General features: G+C 43.5%; 1 protein-coding gene across 1 annotated transcript in view; it reads right to left on the minus strand.

Moving 5' to 3' along the window:
• Positions 1 to 18361, minus strand: part of MYO1D (myosin ID) — a 165691-nt gene that overhangs the window by 60542 nt on the left and 86788 nt on the right. The window contains exons 17-21 of the mRNA XM_076356932.1: positions 16837 to 17060; positions 15545 to 15689; positions 14845 to 14949; positions 5466 to 5579; positions 172 to 326 (exon numbers count right to left, since the gene is read on the minus strand). Coding sequence (XP_076213047.1) covers positions 172 to 326; positions 5466 to 5579; positions 14845 to 14949; positions 15545 to 15689; positions 16837 to 17060 — 743 coding nt within the window. The remainder of the gene's footprint in view (positions 1 to 171; positions 327 to 5465; positions 5580 to 14844; positions 14950 to 15544; positions 15690 to 16836; positions 17061 to 18361) is intronic.

The following is an 18361-nucleotide window of genomic DNA, read 5'->3' on the forward strand; positions in this document are numbered from 1 at the left end:
AAAAAGCATGTCCCAAAAATGCAAGGAAAAAAAATGTTGCTCTGGTATCCTAGTAATAATGGTGAAGTAACACAGACAAAGCTCAAGACTGGCATCAAAATGACTTCAGGGGAAGTTTCTGATTTGGCACACTAGACTGAATTTTCAACAAAGTCCATCCCCAACACTGACCTCTTGAAGTGACTTGCCAGGACTCCCACCAGCTCTCCAATCCTGCTGTCGTTAGAGGGCTCTTTACTGAAGAGACAGACAATGAGATCCTTGTTGTCTTTTGTGTGGAAGACCACGAGCTGGTCCTTGCCATTGGAGACACTCAGTCCTATCAACTGTGAAGAGAAAGCAAGAACAACGTTATGTACGTTGATATATCTTTGCTACCCGCCAGGCTAGTTCTTTCCTCTCCAGGACGCCACGCTCGCTCTCAACATCTACCTCTACCAGAGAGCTCAGGGCAATGGCAGTGCGCAGGTCCTCACAGCTGCTGAAAAAGTCAAGGTGAAACAACGGGGTTTCTGTGGAAGTCAACAGTCTCAAAGGTGCGAGGAAATTTTACCGTCTGGACTTGGGTTCACTCTGAGCAACTCTTGCTAGAAGCACCGCTCTCCCATGTTACTGTAGTACCCTTCTGCCTATCCAGTACCACGGGCCACCCACCGAGAGCGCACCAGGCGGATTTCTAACAGCCGAAGCTTGCTTTCCCAAAAATCTCACACTGGATGACACCACATCGCTCAGTGGCAGAGCCACGAGCCTGCTTTTTTTTCTCTTCAAAGGAAACCAACAGTAATCATGAGTCTGGCCAACAACCATCTTCAAATTCACATACGCAGCGCCGGGAACGCAATGATACGCAGATAACATAAGAATGAAGTTTTTTACTGAAAGCTTAAACATCTTGATGAATAATATAAGTTGCAAACCCCCACAAAGCCGTGATGATTCCAGTATTTAGACATGGATTAAGGTCTTGCTGTTCTGACAAAATAAAAAGGTGTGGGGTTTTGGTTTGGGTTTTGGGGGGTTTTTTTGGTCTGTTAAGTAACTGCTACTCGGCACATTAAAAGCTTTGTCCTCATCATCTCACAAAGCAAAAGCAGGAAATTTTTAGGAGTGGCAATCTGGGTACACAGGCTATTCAGATGAATATCAGAAAAAGCAAAAAATGAATCTGTGCTGTGGAAACAAAATGTAAGGATGGCAAAAGAAACATCAAGAGGCAAGTACATTTAACAAACCAGTGCTGAAAAAAAAATTTTAAAAAAGAGAGAGAGAGAGAGAGAGAGAGAAAGGCAAAAGAATGATGGGTACAGAGAGAGAATACAGCAGACCTTCCCTGTCCACTACAGGACTACATGACTCCTTTGAGTCATCCAGAGATTTGCAGAGAGAAGCCACATTCTCCTAAAAGTGAGAGGCACCGATATACCATTTTGTGGAAATGAAAGTCTCATTATTCCCTTCTTAAAGAAAAAAGCCTTCTGTGTAGCCCCACTGCCTGCGTTGGAAAGGATATTAGCACAAATCGAGCTGGAGACTACTCACTCCTTTCAGAAGCATGAATCATATTCAGAAACAGTCTGGATCCGTATGTTTGCTTTAGCAGTCACAACGTATTATTTCCAAGAAACCTGTTCCAGCTCTGGATGTCTAACACATACCAGACAGCAGCATCGTCCCAGAAAAGCACGCCACAACCAACACACAGCAGTGCGGTGTATGCCCTATTTTCTGGATAAAACACTACACAAGTTTAGAATCACTCCTATTTTGTTGGCTTATTATCACAGCACAACAGTCTGTCTGCACTACCGCAACTGCCGATATTTTAAACACTGAGCAGAGACCTCCTGCTACCAGTTGCATATACCCAACGCAGGTGGAGTTTATTCTCTGCCGTTCACGCTATTTTGAGGTTATGAAATACTTTAAAAACCAGCTACACTTCATGCACAGACATTAACAGCTGCCTGGGTTTACAGCGTCCCTTAAAATTAATTTGCATGCTTAAATAACATCCTGTGAGCACAATAGCACCACAGGGACTACTGCCATCAAGGTTTTAAATGTGCACCAAGTGTGAAAGATGAACAAGTCGAAATATCTGGATTTGAAAAGCCTATTTAAACATTAATTATTCAACAGAACCATGTTAGAAGTCCAAGAGCCCTTCAAAATTTTCCTATTGCACTCCTCCCCATAAAACTACCTGAATGAATAAATATAACACACAAAAAAATAATTTTAGAGAAGGTGCTTATCTCAGTATTTACAAACACTAGTATTAGCTCTGCTTGAAGATCAGGAAAAGATTCTCAGCATCCACAGAACATCCTTTACTGTATTCACCACTGTACTGGGAAAGGTAGTTGCAAGATCCTTTCTGCTGCTCAGTCGCCTTTGAATTCCTTTCTGCCAGTATCTGTTTATTTTCTCTCCAGGTAAGAACAAAAAGATAATTGTATATTGGTACTTCTGAGGCAACTGCCAGAACGCTTGCACACAGAAAATCCCCCAAAGTATCATCTCAATCTGCAAAACAGTCAGGGTTGAAAGGAAAGTTACTGCTTTGTCATCATTTGCACAAAATTACAGATTCCTCGCACAGGACACAAAAACACAGAATGCAGAGCCTGGGACCCGAGCAGGCACGCCTTACGGGCTATGCTTAAACCATTTACATGCAAACACAGTTAAAGGAGACGGGGAACGGTAGCGCGATTTCTTCAGCTGGAAACAAGTTTATGGTCGTAACAGACATCAGCTGACTGTCTCCAATGAGATTACCATGGAAACACCATCCCTACGGATGTTGCCATGTTGATAGGGTGCTTTTGAAATGCCGATGGCGAGCAGCACAGCTAACAGGCAGACCAATTTCAGCTGGGTTCACCTTTACGTACCTGAAGGGCAATCCGCCTTCAGCAGTGAACACGCACCTTTCTAGTTGGACATATTCGATACACCGATATACATCAGGACTGGTGTGATTATTATCCATTTGCTTCTCAAAAACATTCTTATCAGTTCAAACAATTGTTCTTTCCCCGAAAGGGAAGGGATATCTGTACCACCTCCCTGTACACTGTAAGAGGATTTCCACACAAGAAGGGATCGGGCATGCAGAAAAACGGGACATGCAAGTCAGCTCAAGAGACAACGCATATTCAGATCATTAAGTAACAAAACATAAAACATAACTACAGAAAGGAAAAAACAACTGCATTACAGCATTAGCCATTTGCTGGAGTTCAATTTAAGAAATCCTGGCAAAAGTACAAATATTTCGTGTACTGTACATGAACCAAATACATTTCCAAACTCTCTCCTCCTTTCCCCTCCTCCTGCGGCACAGAGAGGGTCAGCAGTAAATCAACAGGATCAGTGAGCATGCCCTAGCACCACGATGCAATCCCCGTGTGTACGTGCAGATTTTCTACTGTCTCCCAGGACCACAGTGCAGGAGAAACAGGTAAAAGGAGAGGCCGTGGCCAACAGAGCAGAAATTTATCACCACAGCATTTACCAAAGATGGCTTTCATCAAATTTCCACTCTGGAATATTATTCTGACACCTGTAGGAGTCAGTGAAGGGTCTTTTGGACCCGTCCCTCCTGTGCAAAGTATTCCAGGACCACTTCACAGTTGCTCAGGTCAAGGAAACCGTTCAGTCAAGAAGCCTTGTGGTAGGTTGCTAAAGGGAGTAATTGCAGATCTACAAAGAAAACTGATTTATATCTACAGAAATTCAAGTATTCTAAGAGCAAGGGGCCTATATGCACAGACCATTAACTGTTTTGCTGCCAGAGGAAATGCAAAGCAGACAGCCAACATACAGCCTGTGCTACAGCACTCCGTATGAACGGATACTCTATTTTAGACAGCCGTGTTTCGTGAAAAAACAATAATTGCTAACATTTCTAGGTAACAGATATTCTACAGGCAACCTACAAATTGTATCCGACTTGCTTGCCTCCTTTAATTTTTAAGGCATTAAGGATTTCAGAGGAAAATGTTCAGACTACCAACACACTGACCTGGTCTCATGCTGTTACATGAATGAACAAGCTCCACCTTTAAACCCACCAGACACCCAGGTAAAGCAGACCTTTTTCTAAAGCTGTGATAAATACAGATTTACCTGCAATTGCTAACGTAGTAAGTGAATTGCAGTGGCCTAGCCATTTTGTATAAGGTAAGAGTGCAGAAAACTAATAGTGAGAAATTGTGATAGACAAAATTCCACCTTGTCTGCCTGAGTTCACCTTGAGACTTCACAAAAAACCACCCGTCTAGGAGAAACGCTCTGCTTAGTCTCTGTGTATTTGAACAAGTTGGTTTGCACAAGCAGGAGTCAGCCATTTAGCAGCGTAATCTGCTGACAATTTTATTTTGCACAATTAAGAGATAATGTCAGTAGAACAGAACATCAACTGAGGAGGATGACCTGCAGCTGCTAACTCCCTGGCAGTAACGGCTTTTCAAAACAAGAGACACTGCCATGGAGACATCGCTTTGCTACAGCAAATACTCTTATTAGGACAAGCAAACAAGGCAGACGAGCACGTTGCTCCACACACACGCTGCGGTGGGTGGTCGGTGCACAGCTTAGGCGGATGACCAGCAAGGACGTTAGACGAGGAGCTATCAAACCAACAGTATGGATGCAGCCTGAGCTAATCATTCACTCCACATTTGCAGATTAGATTTTACCGTTACCCTAATCCCATCTCTGCTCTTTTAGCAATATGGGGCTGCCAGATTTATTATTTCTCCAAATGCAAACGTCCCAACAAATTTGTGTACGACATTTCCAAGCAACCCAGCCAGGTTCTGTACGTTTAAGATAACCATAGCAGTGTTACCTCTGGCTGAGGGAAACAAACAAGCAGTTGAATCCACACTCCAGGATGCAGAAGAGCTAAGAGGTTTTCCCCCATCCCCATTCCTACCAGTGATAATCTGCTGCTTTGGCACTGGCAGCTAAACTCTGCTACCCAAAAAGCCAGATACCTCACTATAATTCCTCACTAATTTAGCTTTGATAAGATTTACATTAAACATGAACAAATATAAAAAAAAAAAATTCAAACACGACACAAAGGATCAAACAAACCCCCAGAGACACAGAAACTGTGTCATAAGCTGCTGTGAAATGCTAACCCCCTTACGGGGCCAAGATCTTGTGGCGCACAGCAAATGAAAAACAAAATAGAAGAACGAGCAGAAGAGAGTTTGATAAGCAGTTTGGGTTTTAGGTTTTATTTTATGCACTGAAATTAAAAGCTAACATGATGCATCAGTGTTGTAGATAACTGTACTATAACTGTTTTAAAGACATTAAATATATTAAAAATTGTAAACCAAGGTCTTTTTCCATTTTATGGATATGAAAATGGAGCTAGACAGTAGATGCACTGCCTGTGACTAAGAGAACCCGAGATGAGATTCCCCCGTCCTTGTACTTACATTATAGAGCGGGATGGTCTTCATCACTTTGTACTGCTTCATAGGGTCCATCTTATAAAGGTGTCGATCAGTAATGAAGATTGCTCTGTCCTCCACCTTATTAAAGCGATTGACCTGTAAAGAAGCAAATTTTCAGTGCCACTAATCACTGCAAGAACATGCAGAATAAAACTTTGCAGCAGCAAATATGCAAAACTCACACAGCTCTTAAACAGGTTTTCTCCACGGATCTTGAAACGGTGAAAAGGGAAGATGGACCCCGTAATCCCATTTTACAAATAGAGAAACGCAGAGTCTCGGAGAAGCAACATTCCCAGAGTTATCCAGCAGGGCTGGGGCAACCTGGGAGAGTCCACGGCCTCAATCAAATAAAGGACAGATGCTTTCCCCTAGCAACATTCAACCTGCATCCCTGTCCACTGGCAGACACCAAGCCCAAGGCGGATGGCTGTTGTTCCTACATTATATATATGCCTTTGTCACCCCAAAAGCATGATTCAGAATACCTGCCTCGCAGAGCCAAACAGGGTGCCACCAGGGTCTGTGACAGTCCAGACCTGAGGCATTTGAAAGCAGATGCTTTGGCCCATCCTAAATTTGAGCGGGTCCCATTTCCCTCTTTTAAAACGTCTGTATCTTGGACGTAGCTAAGCAACTTGCCCAAGAAGTGGAAAACCTGGACAACCACCCTTCCGCTGCCCATTAGCGGATGTGTTAGCTGAGTATGGGCACGCTCCACCGGTTTTGCTGAAGTTGTGCCACTCTGCAAGAAGGAAGAAGAGACTGAATGGGCCAGACGGAGCCCGGGAGAGCCAAGCCTGTACGCCGGGACCTAGGCAACCAGCTGGTGGGAGGAAGGCAAGGTCATTTCTTGGCAAGCAGAAGATCCAAGCTGGAGTGCCCTCAGGCTGCAAGGAGTATTGAACACCACCCTCTCCATTCCTAAACAAGAAAGGCAGAGCAAGAGCACGACCAGTCTGGTCTAAAGGCTCACTGCCATTGAGAACAATGTCCTGTTGGCCCTTCCAGGAGGTCCTAACCCCATACCCCGAGCCAGCTCTGGCGCTCATCAGCCCTATCAATTCACTAACCTGACAAAAATCTGCCCTTTTTGTGAACTTAGCGCGGGAAGGGCACAACGAGCATCAGAGCCAGGGCAAGGGAAAGAGGGTGAGGCTCTGGGTAGTGATAAACAGGGGAAGAAAACAGGACGGCTCTGTTCAGCAGCAGCAAGCTGTGAGATCAGTTCAGCTGTGCCAGACCCATACTGCAAGTACAGCAGATTTTTCTATAGAGGTGGACATCGCTCAACCCATATTTTAACTTGACTGTGTTCTGTTAAGGACATGGTATTCAGGGCAAGGATGTCTAAAGATCACTGGTGGGCTCAAGCTCCTCAAAAGAAATTCTTTAAGCAGGAGCTTGCTGTCCAACTACGCTGTCTAGGGCCATTCTGGGAACACGTTGAGCAGAGCTACAGCATCCAGCAGACTTCTAGACCAAACAAGACAGCACCCAGAGGCATCTGCGCACCTCTGAGGCTAACTGACCACTGAGTGAGATTTTGTTTGGTTTGGTTTTTGTTAAATGCTTGTACCATTCTCCGGTTATTTTGAATCTGGACTCCAGTCTCCTGACTCCCACTCCGCTCCTATAAGATACTACTAAGAAAATCATAGTGCACTTCAAACAACTTTAATACTGGCTTCCAAAAAGAGGCAAAGGTGTTTTAATCTTCAAATGACTGTACCCTCTGACAAAGGTAGGGTACAGAGGAGATGGAGCTAGACTTCTCGGAGAAGTACGGCGAAAGGACAAGAGGCAATGGGCAGAAGATGCAGCAGCAGAAAGTCCAACTGGACGTAAGGGGAAAAAATCTCCCCCGGAGGGTGGCAACCCTGGGACAGGGCTCAGAGAGGCCGTGTAACCTTCATCCTCGGGGATTTTCAAAACTCAGCGGACTGGGAGTGTGAGCAACCTCATCTAACTCTGAAGTTAGCCCTGCTCAGAGCAGGAGGTTGGACCACAGACCTCCAGAGGTCCCTTTCCCACCTAAACCATTCTGTGATTTCATCAGCCCATAACGCTACCAAGAAAACAGACTTCACAGTATCTGAAAAATTCTGACAGTTTCTAGTAGTTCAGCAAACACAGCTTAGTGTCGCCATTGGGAAACATTAATATCTTAATATCTTAATGTTGCCACGGGGCTCTACAGTTGTAAATTTAAGACCAATTACAGATACGTGCTATAATTCAGTGAGGAACCATTAGTTGCCTGCTGAGGCAAACCACTATATTATCATCTGAAATCTCACTGGCAGTCAACAGCAGCAGAGGTTATCTGTATATGTATGTCCCAACCCTCACGGAATAATCTTAGGTGTACTCAAGGAATTGGTTCACTTGAATTTGAACTCAAAATACTATCCACCTGGGATATCGTTTGCATAACCAGGCACTCAGTGTATGGGGAAAATAAGCCCTGTCTTGTAGTGTACTTAATGTTTTTTGTGTGGATCAACCCTAAAACTTTTTTTGTTTTTTTTTAAAATACCAATTATACGTAACAGTTCTGATAAGGTAAAAATTAACTCTTGGAAGACGGCAATATATGAACCCCTCAGCAAGTACAGTTGAAAACAGCCAAGTGCATAGCCCCACATCCCAGTGTTTCGTTGCAGTTCATGCATCCAGTTTCTGTGTAGTAAGAGAAATGGGAGAACAGATTATTTAAGCACCAGCCAATGATGCAAAGTAACAGACATGGCCCAGCAGCAAGCCATGTACAGTGGTCATATAATTATGTAATTTCTCTTAATTCTAGGTATTCTGGCATTCTGAATTCATGACTATTTTTGGCCACCAAAGAGATCTCCAGCAACAGCATCCTTCCAGTACCTGACAAATTAAATCACCAAAACTGCTCTCAAATGCCACATAAGCACCTCTCAAAAATTATTGTAAGAATATGCAATTGTTTATTAAAAATGTACTCATTCAAAGGATGCAAGATACTAAATGTTGTACCTTCGCAGTAACATCTGATCTGGGGAAGATCCAGGAACACTGAAGATAATAAGTCACTATTCCACACCTTATGGAATTAGTGTGATTGTTTACAAAAAGAGAAGTGGGAGGATCATGTTATGGCAGGAAACAAAATTATATTCTCTCCAGAGAAGTGTTTTATATCCTGGGATCATGCCTTTATTCATATCTCCTTTCTAAACACAGATCATTTAAACTCTCCCCATCCCACCGCAACTCATCACAAATATTCTTCTAGGCTGCCGGTAATGTTAGGCTCCAGCAAATGGGGTTTTCACAGAGGAAACACGCGTCTCACTAACATTACAATTAATTTGTCCAAGAAATACTACACCAAAGGAGAACATCTGACGCCACCTAGACTTTCAGATGCCCCAAGGAGCTGGGTACTAAATAGTCACCAGGCAAGATGCAAAGTTTTGTCAAAAGCAAGTGAGAAAGTAGGACACAAAGTAGAAAGTATTTTTCACTAAGGCAAAACTGGAGTCATCGGTCTATCGCAGTCACAGAGATATTTATTAATCAACTGAGAAGGGTAGACGAGGGTGAGACATGATGAGGCGTATGAACATAAATAGGATTTTCCTAGGTGAAGTCAGGAGACAACTGGAGAACCTAAATATTCTCAGTCAACAGGCAGCAGAGTGGCAAAGTTCAGAGCAGATAAAGGCAAAAAATGCAAATTGGAGAGCTATATGACAGCTTTAAATTAACAGCACCAACTCAGAAAAAGTAACTGAAGATGATTTTAGACAGCTCTGGATAGATCTTGGCACAAACATGCGAGGCAGCTGAAAACAAGCAAGGCGTTAGCATGCAGGAAAGACTAGCATGGGGAATAATGTCCTGGGTGCCACGGTCGCACTTGGAATAGTGCGTGAAGCACTGGGACGGTGAACGTGGAGACTATAATGGTTCAGAGAAGGTAAAGAAAACGACTGAGGGCCTGGAAAATCTCACAGGAAGAGCTGCTGAATAACTGGGATTATTTTAGGAAGCAGATGAATGGGAGAAAGAAAATAAAGGCTAAGAACACTGAATGGCCCAGAGAAAGTAGGTTAGGAGTGTCTGGTGCTACACCTTGAGTTGTTTGAGCAGAGCAGCACAGGCTCCTCAAACCGTATTTTGGCTGTGCAGCTTACAGCACACCACGCTCCGTGTCTTGGGAGTTTAAGCAAAGGTTTCTCCAGTCTGTTAGGCTGTGATCTGCCCCACACAGACCTCAGGTCTGATGCTGTGTGGCCACGGTTCCCAAACATGTCTTTTTGATTTATTTTAATTTTTTTTAAAGAGTCTGACACCACCACCTGTTCGCTGCCACGATCCTGCTTGTTGCTCCCACCTCAACGTCCTCCCTGCTGTCTGTGCCTGCCTCCAGCACGGAGCCCACGGTGACGGACGGAGCAGACCTCACCGAGCTGTGCAACCAGAGCCACCCCACCGCAGAAGGTCCTGCAGCTGCTGCCCAGAAAGCAGGGATGGGAAGCATGCCCAGCTTTTGCAAGGCAATATAATATCGTAGTAGTTCTACAAGCATGTTTTGAATTCCACTTCTTTCTTGTGGTTACCCACTGTTTTCAGTGTTCACACCGAACAATACATTCAGCTGAGCGGCTAAAGAGATGTACTGAAGGGGAAGTTCAGCAGTTTATCTTACGTGAGAAGCAAATTCTCGCTGCCCTGGAACTCATGTCCTTTTCAGCTCTTTCCAAGCAATCACTTTGCTTCAGTTCAGGTGCCTCATGCATCTATGGCATATTTATGTAAATAATACATGCTGTGTTTTTAGAAGCGAACTGCCACATTGGGAAGCGTGCACAGAAGAGATTCAGAGAAATGCCAGCACCGTTGCAAATGCCACTATTCTTTTGATTTTGTAGGAGTAGAGATAGGCCTTATGGTCTCAGATACAGCTTATACCCTCCCGGAGAACAGCCCTCCCTGGCATTGTGTTCTCTGCACCTTCTGGGCATTTTTTATTTATATCTTTGTTGATCCAAATGTGAATCGGTCTTAATTTAGCTTCTTGACTAGCTTATGGGGAAAAATGAAAGTCTAGCCTATAGCAGAAAAACCTCCATATGAGCTTTTCAGGTCTCTGCCAGGGGCCTCTAGACACCGCAGGGCACCGGGCTTTGGAAGAGACGGTCCTCTCAAGGGAGCCTGGTGCCACAAATGACAAGGGAGAAAGTGGGAAGAAAAGCCTTATTCTAAAAAAAAAGAGAAACCGTTGTTTCCTAGGTGATACAACAAAATCTAGTGGTATGCATGAAATATGCATTCGGTTTCCCAAGGAAAAAACTTGAAAATGTCCTTTGAAAAAATGAAGAGCACCACAATGCTCAGAAAAGATGTATTTTTCCATAGGCAGAAATGACCTGCTTCTACCTATACCTACTGTGAGAAAGCAAGCGCATGCACCTCCCATCAGCGAGACTTCAAAGTCTCTTCACAGACCTATAAAAAGAGCTATAAAAGCTTCGGTCCAAACAGATTCACCCGTTATTATTCATCTCAAGCTGTTGAAATTAAGACCCCACGCACTCAAGCTAAAGAAAACTTCACCAGCAGTTATCAATACTTCAAGAGCAGTTCCCTGGCGGGCGAGAGCTGGTATTACTCCACTAGAACAATGTCAATCGTCAGCTAAAAAAAAAATCTGTCTCAAAGAATTTAACAGTTAGCAAATATCTTACAGGTCATAAGATATGTTCTATACATAAACATTTTTAAACACATGAACTCCAGGCTTAACTTGTGTCTATTCAAGTTGCCCAGTACTTATCCTTTTAATTTATTTTCTTTCCAAGGAAAGAAGTGTATCAGACTGCAATTATCTGAAAATTTTGAAGAGCAGACACCTCACATTCCTGTTGACAGTCAAGAACTACTGCACACGTGGCGTGATGGTTCGGCACCTTACTGACCCCCGCAAAGAAAGTCTGATGCTGCTCCAGAAATAAAACATTCACCTCAAGTCACCAAAGCGCACTCTCGTTACCAGTAACACCTTTCTGTCTAAGGGACCAGCGGTAACAGCACATTTTTTGCTCAAGAACCTTCAAATAAGCTCAATCATGAAAATATACCACGAATGAAGTTGAGCAACCTTATTCTGGGGACTGATGCTTTGTTGCAGAATATTATTTAAGGGAAGCAATGAAATCACCTGAAAATTAATTACATTTTCATTTCTGTAACTCACTCTTCAGTCCCCTGCTAAAGCATTGTGTGAGCCAAATTTCAGCTGAGAATCAAACAGCAACAGCCGATTTGCAAATCCGCAACAAACCAGGTTCAGCATAAGAAATCTGACGAACTTCCCTGCACTGAAAGTCGCTCCCTTTCAAATGCTCTGGCCACCAAGGCAGCCTGGATGTGCTAACGCCAAGTGCCACACTTGTGCAAACAACGTTTGCTATGACGTGGGGAAGTTAAAGAAGGATAATGCTATAAGGAAAAAAAAATCATTTTATTTATTTATTAAAAAAGAAAAGGGAAGAATGTAGCATCAGAAGAAATTCCCCCCACCCCACAGCACTGAAAGCTGCTCCTCAGACTGCTGTTACTTTTTGGGTAAGAGGCAGAATACTACAGCTTGTATTTTTGACAAGAGAAACACCTTTGTTTTAAAAAGACAGCTTAGGATATAAATTGTTTTGTGTGAAGAGTAAAAGAAGGCTAACGCTGTTTTCAGGGTAAAGACTGTGTTCTTGCAGTCAAAACACAGAGTTGCTTACAGGCTCTACAACAGTTTTCACTGTTGCTTAGTCTGCAAATCCGACGTTCAAATTTAAGGCATAATAGATTACCTAAAGAAGTGCATTGGTTGGAAAGTGAAATGGTAAATCCTGAAATGTCAAATATTTGCCTTGTTAGCTTTCAAAGTTCAGGATTGTTCATCGTCTCTCCTTTGTTCACTTCAGGCTTGCCTGGACATTTCTTGTCCATACAAGAAGGAAGACAAACGGTTCACTCAAAAAGATATTGCATCCAAGCGTGGATTCGAAAGGGGTCATTTGCTTTTGAGTTTAAACATGGAGATGTACTGAAATCGCCGGGCTTACACACAGCATTAAAGATCCTACAAAGTTGCAGCCTTGTCCTCAACAGCAATGCTGAGATGATTTTGTCCGTTTGTCAGAGGAGAGGTGCTCCTCTTTGCTGCTTTAAGGCCACCATTTTCCTAAAGGAGATGCTGTATTTTCACTAAATTTAGCTGTATTTTTTCTGTCTAACACAGGTCCTTAAGAACGAAGACCAGAAAAAATCTCAAAGACTCGGGCACAGCCGGGTTGTGGATGAGCAGCAGTTCCCCCGTGCCGGCTGACCCATCACCCATGGCTTCGTGCGCATTTCGCTGTTGGCAGCCGCAGGTCAGCTTGCCTTACCTTAGCCCCGCTCTCTCTGCACGTACATATTCTACTGCCGTGCTCATGCGTGCGCTTCCTTTACTGATGATTTCAAAAGCCATGCAAAGGTATCCCTAACTAAGCAGGCAAGCAGAGGATTAAGCCTGACCTCTCTGATAGAAGAAAGCGACCAACAATTTAACCTTTAGAAAGATCAAAAAAGTTACAAGATAATTTAAAAACCACAAGAGTGCAAGTCTATAACCTCGCAGTCTCTGCAGTATTTTTTAATTTCAGCTGAGCTACTTCTTTTTTTAAGCACCCATGGTAAGCTAAAGCTTTCTTCACCTCTGAAAGCACTGAAAGTAAACTTTCAGGCTCAGGAAGAAATCCACTTTATGACAGGTAACACCTATTCCAGCTCCAGAGAGCTTTTATTATTGAAGTGCTGGGACACCAATGCAACAAACCCCAGCAGAAAGTGGATTTTTCCAACAAGTAAACACAGTAACAGGCTGCATAGACACAAGGCCTGTTCATACGCTCAAGAATTTCTTCATACACCATAAACAAAAAAGACCTGCTCAGACACTTGCCTAAAGGCAGGAGCTCTGTGCGTGCAATTACTGAAGAGAATGAGGTATGGATCTGCGCTTCAGAAATCTGCCTTCCCCTGTGCTTGCACAGGAGATTGTCCTTCAAAGCTGAATCAGGAGCAAGCGAGAGAAACATAAGGACTTAAAAGCTTAAAAGTGAGCAAAATTAAACTCCCACACTGGGTATACGTATAATATATACCCTCCGCACCCCCAGTAAATTCCCCGCACTGTCATTCCATTCCCATTCAAAACAACAATTCCTACAATCACATCTTTAAGAACTGAATATTGTATTTTTACAATAATTCCAGTTTAGCTAGAAACAGCAACGATTCGGAACTAGTTCATTAAATGAATTAGAAGAGGAATTATTTTGTTTTCAGCCTAAAGTGAAAAAAGCCAGGGGGAAATTCTCCTGGATCTCCCTGTCCCTAACGCAGCTTCCAGCCAAACTGCTGCAAGATTGTAAAGAGGAGGCTTGGATCCAGGCTCACCCGATCCTCCTTTAGTCCTAACGATATAAACCAATATTCACTCAAACCACTCATTCAACCAGCGAACCACACTCTTAAAGCCAACACGTTAAAAGTAGTGGAATACTCCACTGAAATATTTTTGTTTGGAAAGCAGTAAGAGATTTCTATTTTTATATATACAAATCACTGTTGAATAACTAATATAACTCACTGCCACTAGCAAAGAAGTTTTGTTATAAAGTGAGATTTTTATGCTGCAAAATGAATTCTGTTGTTACTGTTAAATACAATATTTGCAGAACCATAAACAATAATCACGCACGTGCTCCACTTCTGGCAAGTGGAGACCAACTGCAATAGCACATTTTTAGAAATAAACAGAATATACAGCTTCTTAAAAACACTTGAATGTCAGCAGCCCCGGCCTGCCATTGAAATTGCTTTTGTCTGTTGGCTTTGTAAAATTCAAAATATCCTCTCCTGACAGACATTTAAAACCAGCATCATTTAGATCATTATGAACTACTCATAAAAAATTATGCAAGTATATTTTTCTAATTAGTTTTTTAAGCCTTCCAACCAATTTAACAAAAAACCCCATTCGGCTATGAAAAAAGTCCGACCCAAACCAGTTACACAGAATCAAGTGAATTTATTCACGCCTCCGACATGAAGAGGCCACAGAAGCCACCCAAGCCAAGCACCCTTTGGTGCAATAGGTTCAGAGTTACGTACCCATCAAAAAACCACTGACACCGAAACAGGACGGCTTTGAACTGCCATCTGTTAAGGCATCTCCAGGATTACCTCCTTCGCCCTTGGCTTCCCAAGATTTCACCTCGACCGCAGGAAGTTTCCCCACCCGGCCCATGTGTCTGCAGACCACGCAGATGCCAGTTACCTTGCGGACGTGACAGGAGAAGAGAACGTTCATGTACTTGTCTTTCCGTTTCAGCTCATTGGCGACAGGGATGAAAGAGCCCGTGGTCTGAGGGTTATCTGGCTTCTGAAAGAGCAAAGACAGGCACGTAACTCTTCTTGCTTACTGAAGAAAGTAATTGCATTACGTCACGGCGGGCCAGAGAGGACTGCAGCTGCACCACCTCCTCCGATGGCTTCCTCCAGTCTCTGCCTCGTTGAAGAGCGGCAGAGCATCCGGAGTTTTATATGCTTTCTGAAAAAAAGCCTTAACAAAACAAAATGCTTAAAGGAACGACGGAGTCAAGGGAAGCAATGCAACTTGCCTAGAGAGAATTTCTTTGTTCTTTTCCATTTTATGCTATTTCTTAACATCCCATTATATCTAGAATTTTAGTTTTACATCGACTTCTTTCCTAGCTTTGGCCATTTGAAGAGCCAGCTGATGGCATTACTCATTATCTTTTAATGCTGCTTGTCATGCTCAAGCTAGGCTTAGTATTCAGAAAAATCACTCCTAGGTGCAGTAGAAGTCAAAGACTCTGAAACGACATAAACCCATTTACAGAGGAAATTTCAAAGTACTTCTCCCTCCCAAGAAACTAATAGTCACTTTTTCAAATTTCCACCCTTTTAGCATCCTAAGCCCCAGCCATTGCATTGATCACTTCACTTGTACTCACCAGTGCGATGTAATTCCCCTCCCACGCTCTCTGTAGGCCAATATCAGCTCTGTGACCCTTCAGCACTTCCATGGCAGCAACCTTGGCCCTCAGTTGAGGTAGGACTTCTGGTGGGACACTCCGGATGAGTTCACCTGCTCTCCACCTGCCGCAAAACGCCTGAATCAGCTCCACAGTCTGTACCACGCACTATGAGGACTACTTCTGCCAGATCAGCACAACAAGGACACCCCTAGACTACAAATGTCAGGGGAAAAAGAAGTCCTTCCGTTGCACTCATAAAGCTGGAAACGTCAGTCATCATTTTAAAGTTACATATCATCTCTGACTCCTAACAAGTTTGGTTGGTATACTCCCCATCCCATACCCAAAAGTCAACTACTGGCACATCTGTTTGCAATAAAATTTTTGCAAGCCCATTTTTTGGCTCATTTACAACATCATTCTCCTTTAATAGCTGAATTTGGCCCTACAATTGAAACCTAGCCAGCTGGAACATGAAACAGGGTAGGGTAGCCCATCCATTACTCCACACCACACTCCAGCCTTCAGCAGCAGCACCAGGTCTCCAGGGTTAATGCTATGAAAAGTCTTTTAGCAGCTAAAAATCTGTAGTTACAATAACTGAGCTTATTCAGAAAGCAGGAGACTCTACCCAGATAGGTTGTGGATGGCTTTCAAGAGACAGCTGGGGAAAAAACCAAGGCTGACTTGATCTGGATCTGGTGCTAATCCTCCTTCAAGTAGATGGCTGGGCTGGAGATCTCTAGAGGCCCTATCCAGCCAACATTTCTCTTGTTCAGTGACTTTCAGAAGTCATCATTTTTCAAATTGGAATCGTAACTTCTTTGCCTACAACTTACCAGAGAAAAAGTCACTAGCTTTTAGATATGAGGAGGTTGTAATAAAGGTATAAAATACCTCTTCTGCACATAGAATACGGGTAGGTAGTAGAACATTGCTTATTCTATTGCAGAAAAGTACTGACTTCCTGTAAGAAGTCTTGACGAAGTCGAAAAGATTCCTTTTCTCTCCCCCCCCATCTAAGAGCAGCTGCTCTTTTCTTTTGAAACCAACCAGAAAGGGGCCAAGGAAGGAAATACAATGTCCATCCTGACTAAGTCTTTGAAACAGAATAATTATTTGCCTGGTGAAGGGTACCAAAAGCCGCTGACTCTTCATCTATGACGTCCAGTTAATGTTCTTCAGTCACTTTTCCAACTTTTATGGAACAAGCAGTAGCTGTTCACTCCTCTAGCTTAGACTGAAAAGACAAGAGTTTTTCTTTGTACCTGTGGTAAATGGTCTGGAGTGCCTCTTCAAATCGGCGCAGCACTTTCGGCGGCGTGGGCCATTGCACATGCTTGCCATAATCCTTCATTAGCCTCACATTGTGAAAGCGTCGGGACACCTCATGGATGTAGGCCTTCACTTTGTAGCGGCGGTAATACTTGAGTATCGTGAGGGCAGCCTTTGTCCTCTTATAGCGAAGGCGAGCCAAAGTGCCCCTCCAAACCTAAGAGTCAATGGAGAAGACAGTTTTAGCAATAAAAAGCAGGGTATTTTTTTTCTTTCTGTACTCCCTCTATACTGCTCAAACCCATAAATATATTAGTTTTATTTTAAAGGAAGTGACTTCTCTGTGCCAATAAAATCCAATTAAAACATCACTGAAAAACCACTGTGTTTACCAGCGTATCGAGAAACAATTTTAATACTAATTAAAAAAAAATCGCTTTGAAAATAGCTTGGCGAATATCTATTCAGGCCATGTGCTGAAAAGCAAGCAAATATGCCATACAAACGATATCCTCCCAACTTGCCGGACGGGAGGCCAGCTCCGCCAGCACCACTGCGAGTCTTAACTGTGCCCGGGGAGCACCACAGGCAGGAAACACGCCATGTTCTGGACTTCTCCTTCCGACACCCCGTGCAAAGAGGCACTCTGGGACCTAGTGCAGGAAGACTGCTTGCCGTGCTGACGTGACTGTACGGTGCTACCAACTCCTAACGTGAAGACCCCATGCACGACGAAGCATGGCGGCGCTCAGCCAGGCTGGGCAGGTTGTGCTGCTTCCATCCTGTAACCAGAGAAACGCGCGTTCACCTGAGCGCTCTCAAGCTGACACGCACGTCCCTGAGGGATTCGACAACAGCTGTACTTTCCCTCTAACATAATCCGCCAAGATGAAGATTGTATTTTTGTTTCCTTGTAGAATTAAACTGGAAGGATAATGAGTCTCCTGCATACGAAGAGTGCTTCACTGCTCGCTACGGGCCCTGCTGGAGAGTTTATTTCCCTCTTGAGAAACATCCCATAGCACCACTGATGCATATCAAGCCTTCTATTTACAGAGGAATTAATTAATTACCTGAGGCAATTTCCAACATGATATTCACTTTATGAAGCTGATGTCAAAGGTTCTCTTGACAGCTTTACTGATAATCCTGATATGTGGCTGAAAAAAACTATATGTAGCAAGCAGTACAGCAGATGTGAGGGGCTGCTCTCCTCTATACACTCAAAATTCAAAGAGGAAATAGAGATTTTGGGTCCCAAATGCCTCAAAAGCAGAGGAGACTCTTCTTTCAACCTCTGTCCGAGTAACCCCTCCTCATTCTCCCTTGGCCTCACTGTCCTTGCATGGGATACCTCCCGTTCACAACAGACACGATCCATGTAGCGCCGGCAGAGCCTGGGAGTTGCTTGAGCACCCACCGCTTCACTGGTGCGTTTGATGCTCCATAAAGCACATTTGTGTTCTAGCACGCCAGAACAGAGTCAAGACCCTACACAATGCTGCTCAAACATCTGAT

This window comes from Aptenodytes patagonicus, chromosome 20 (assembly GCF_965638725.1).
Source record: "Aptenodytes patagonicus chromosome 20, bAptPat1.pri.cur, whole genome shotgun sequence".
In the NCBI taxonomy this organism is placed as follows: domain Eukaryota; kingdom Metazoa; phylum Chordata; class Aves; order Sphenisciformes; family Spheniscidae; genus Aptenodytes; species Aptenodytes patagonicus.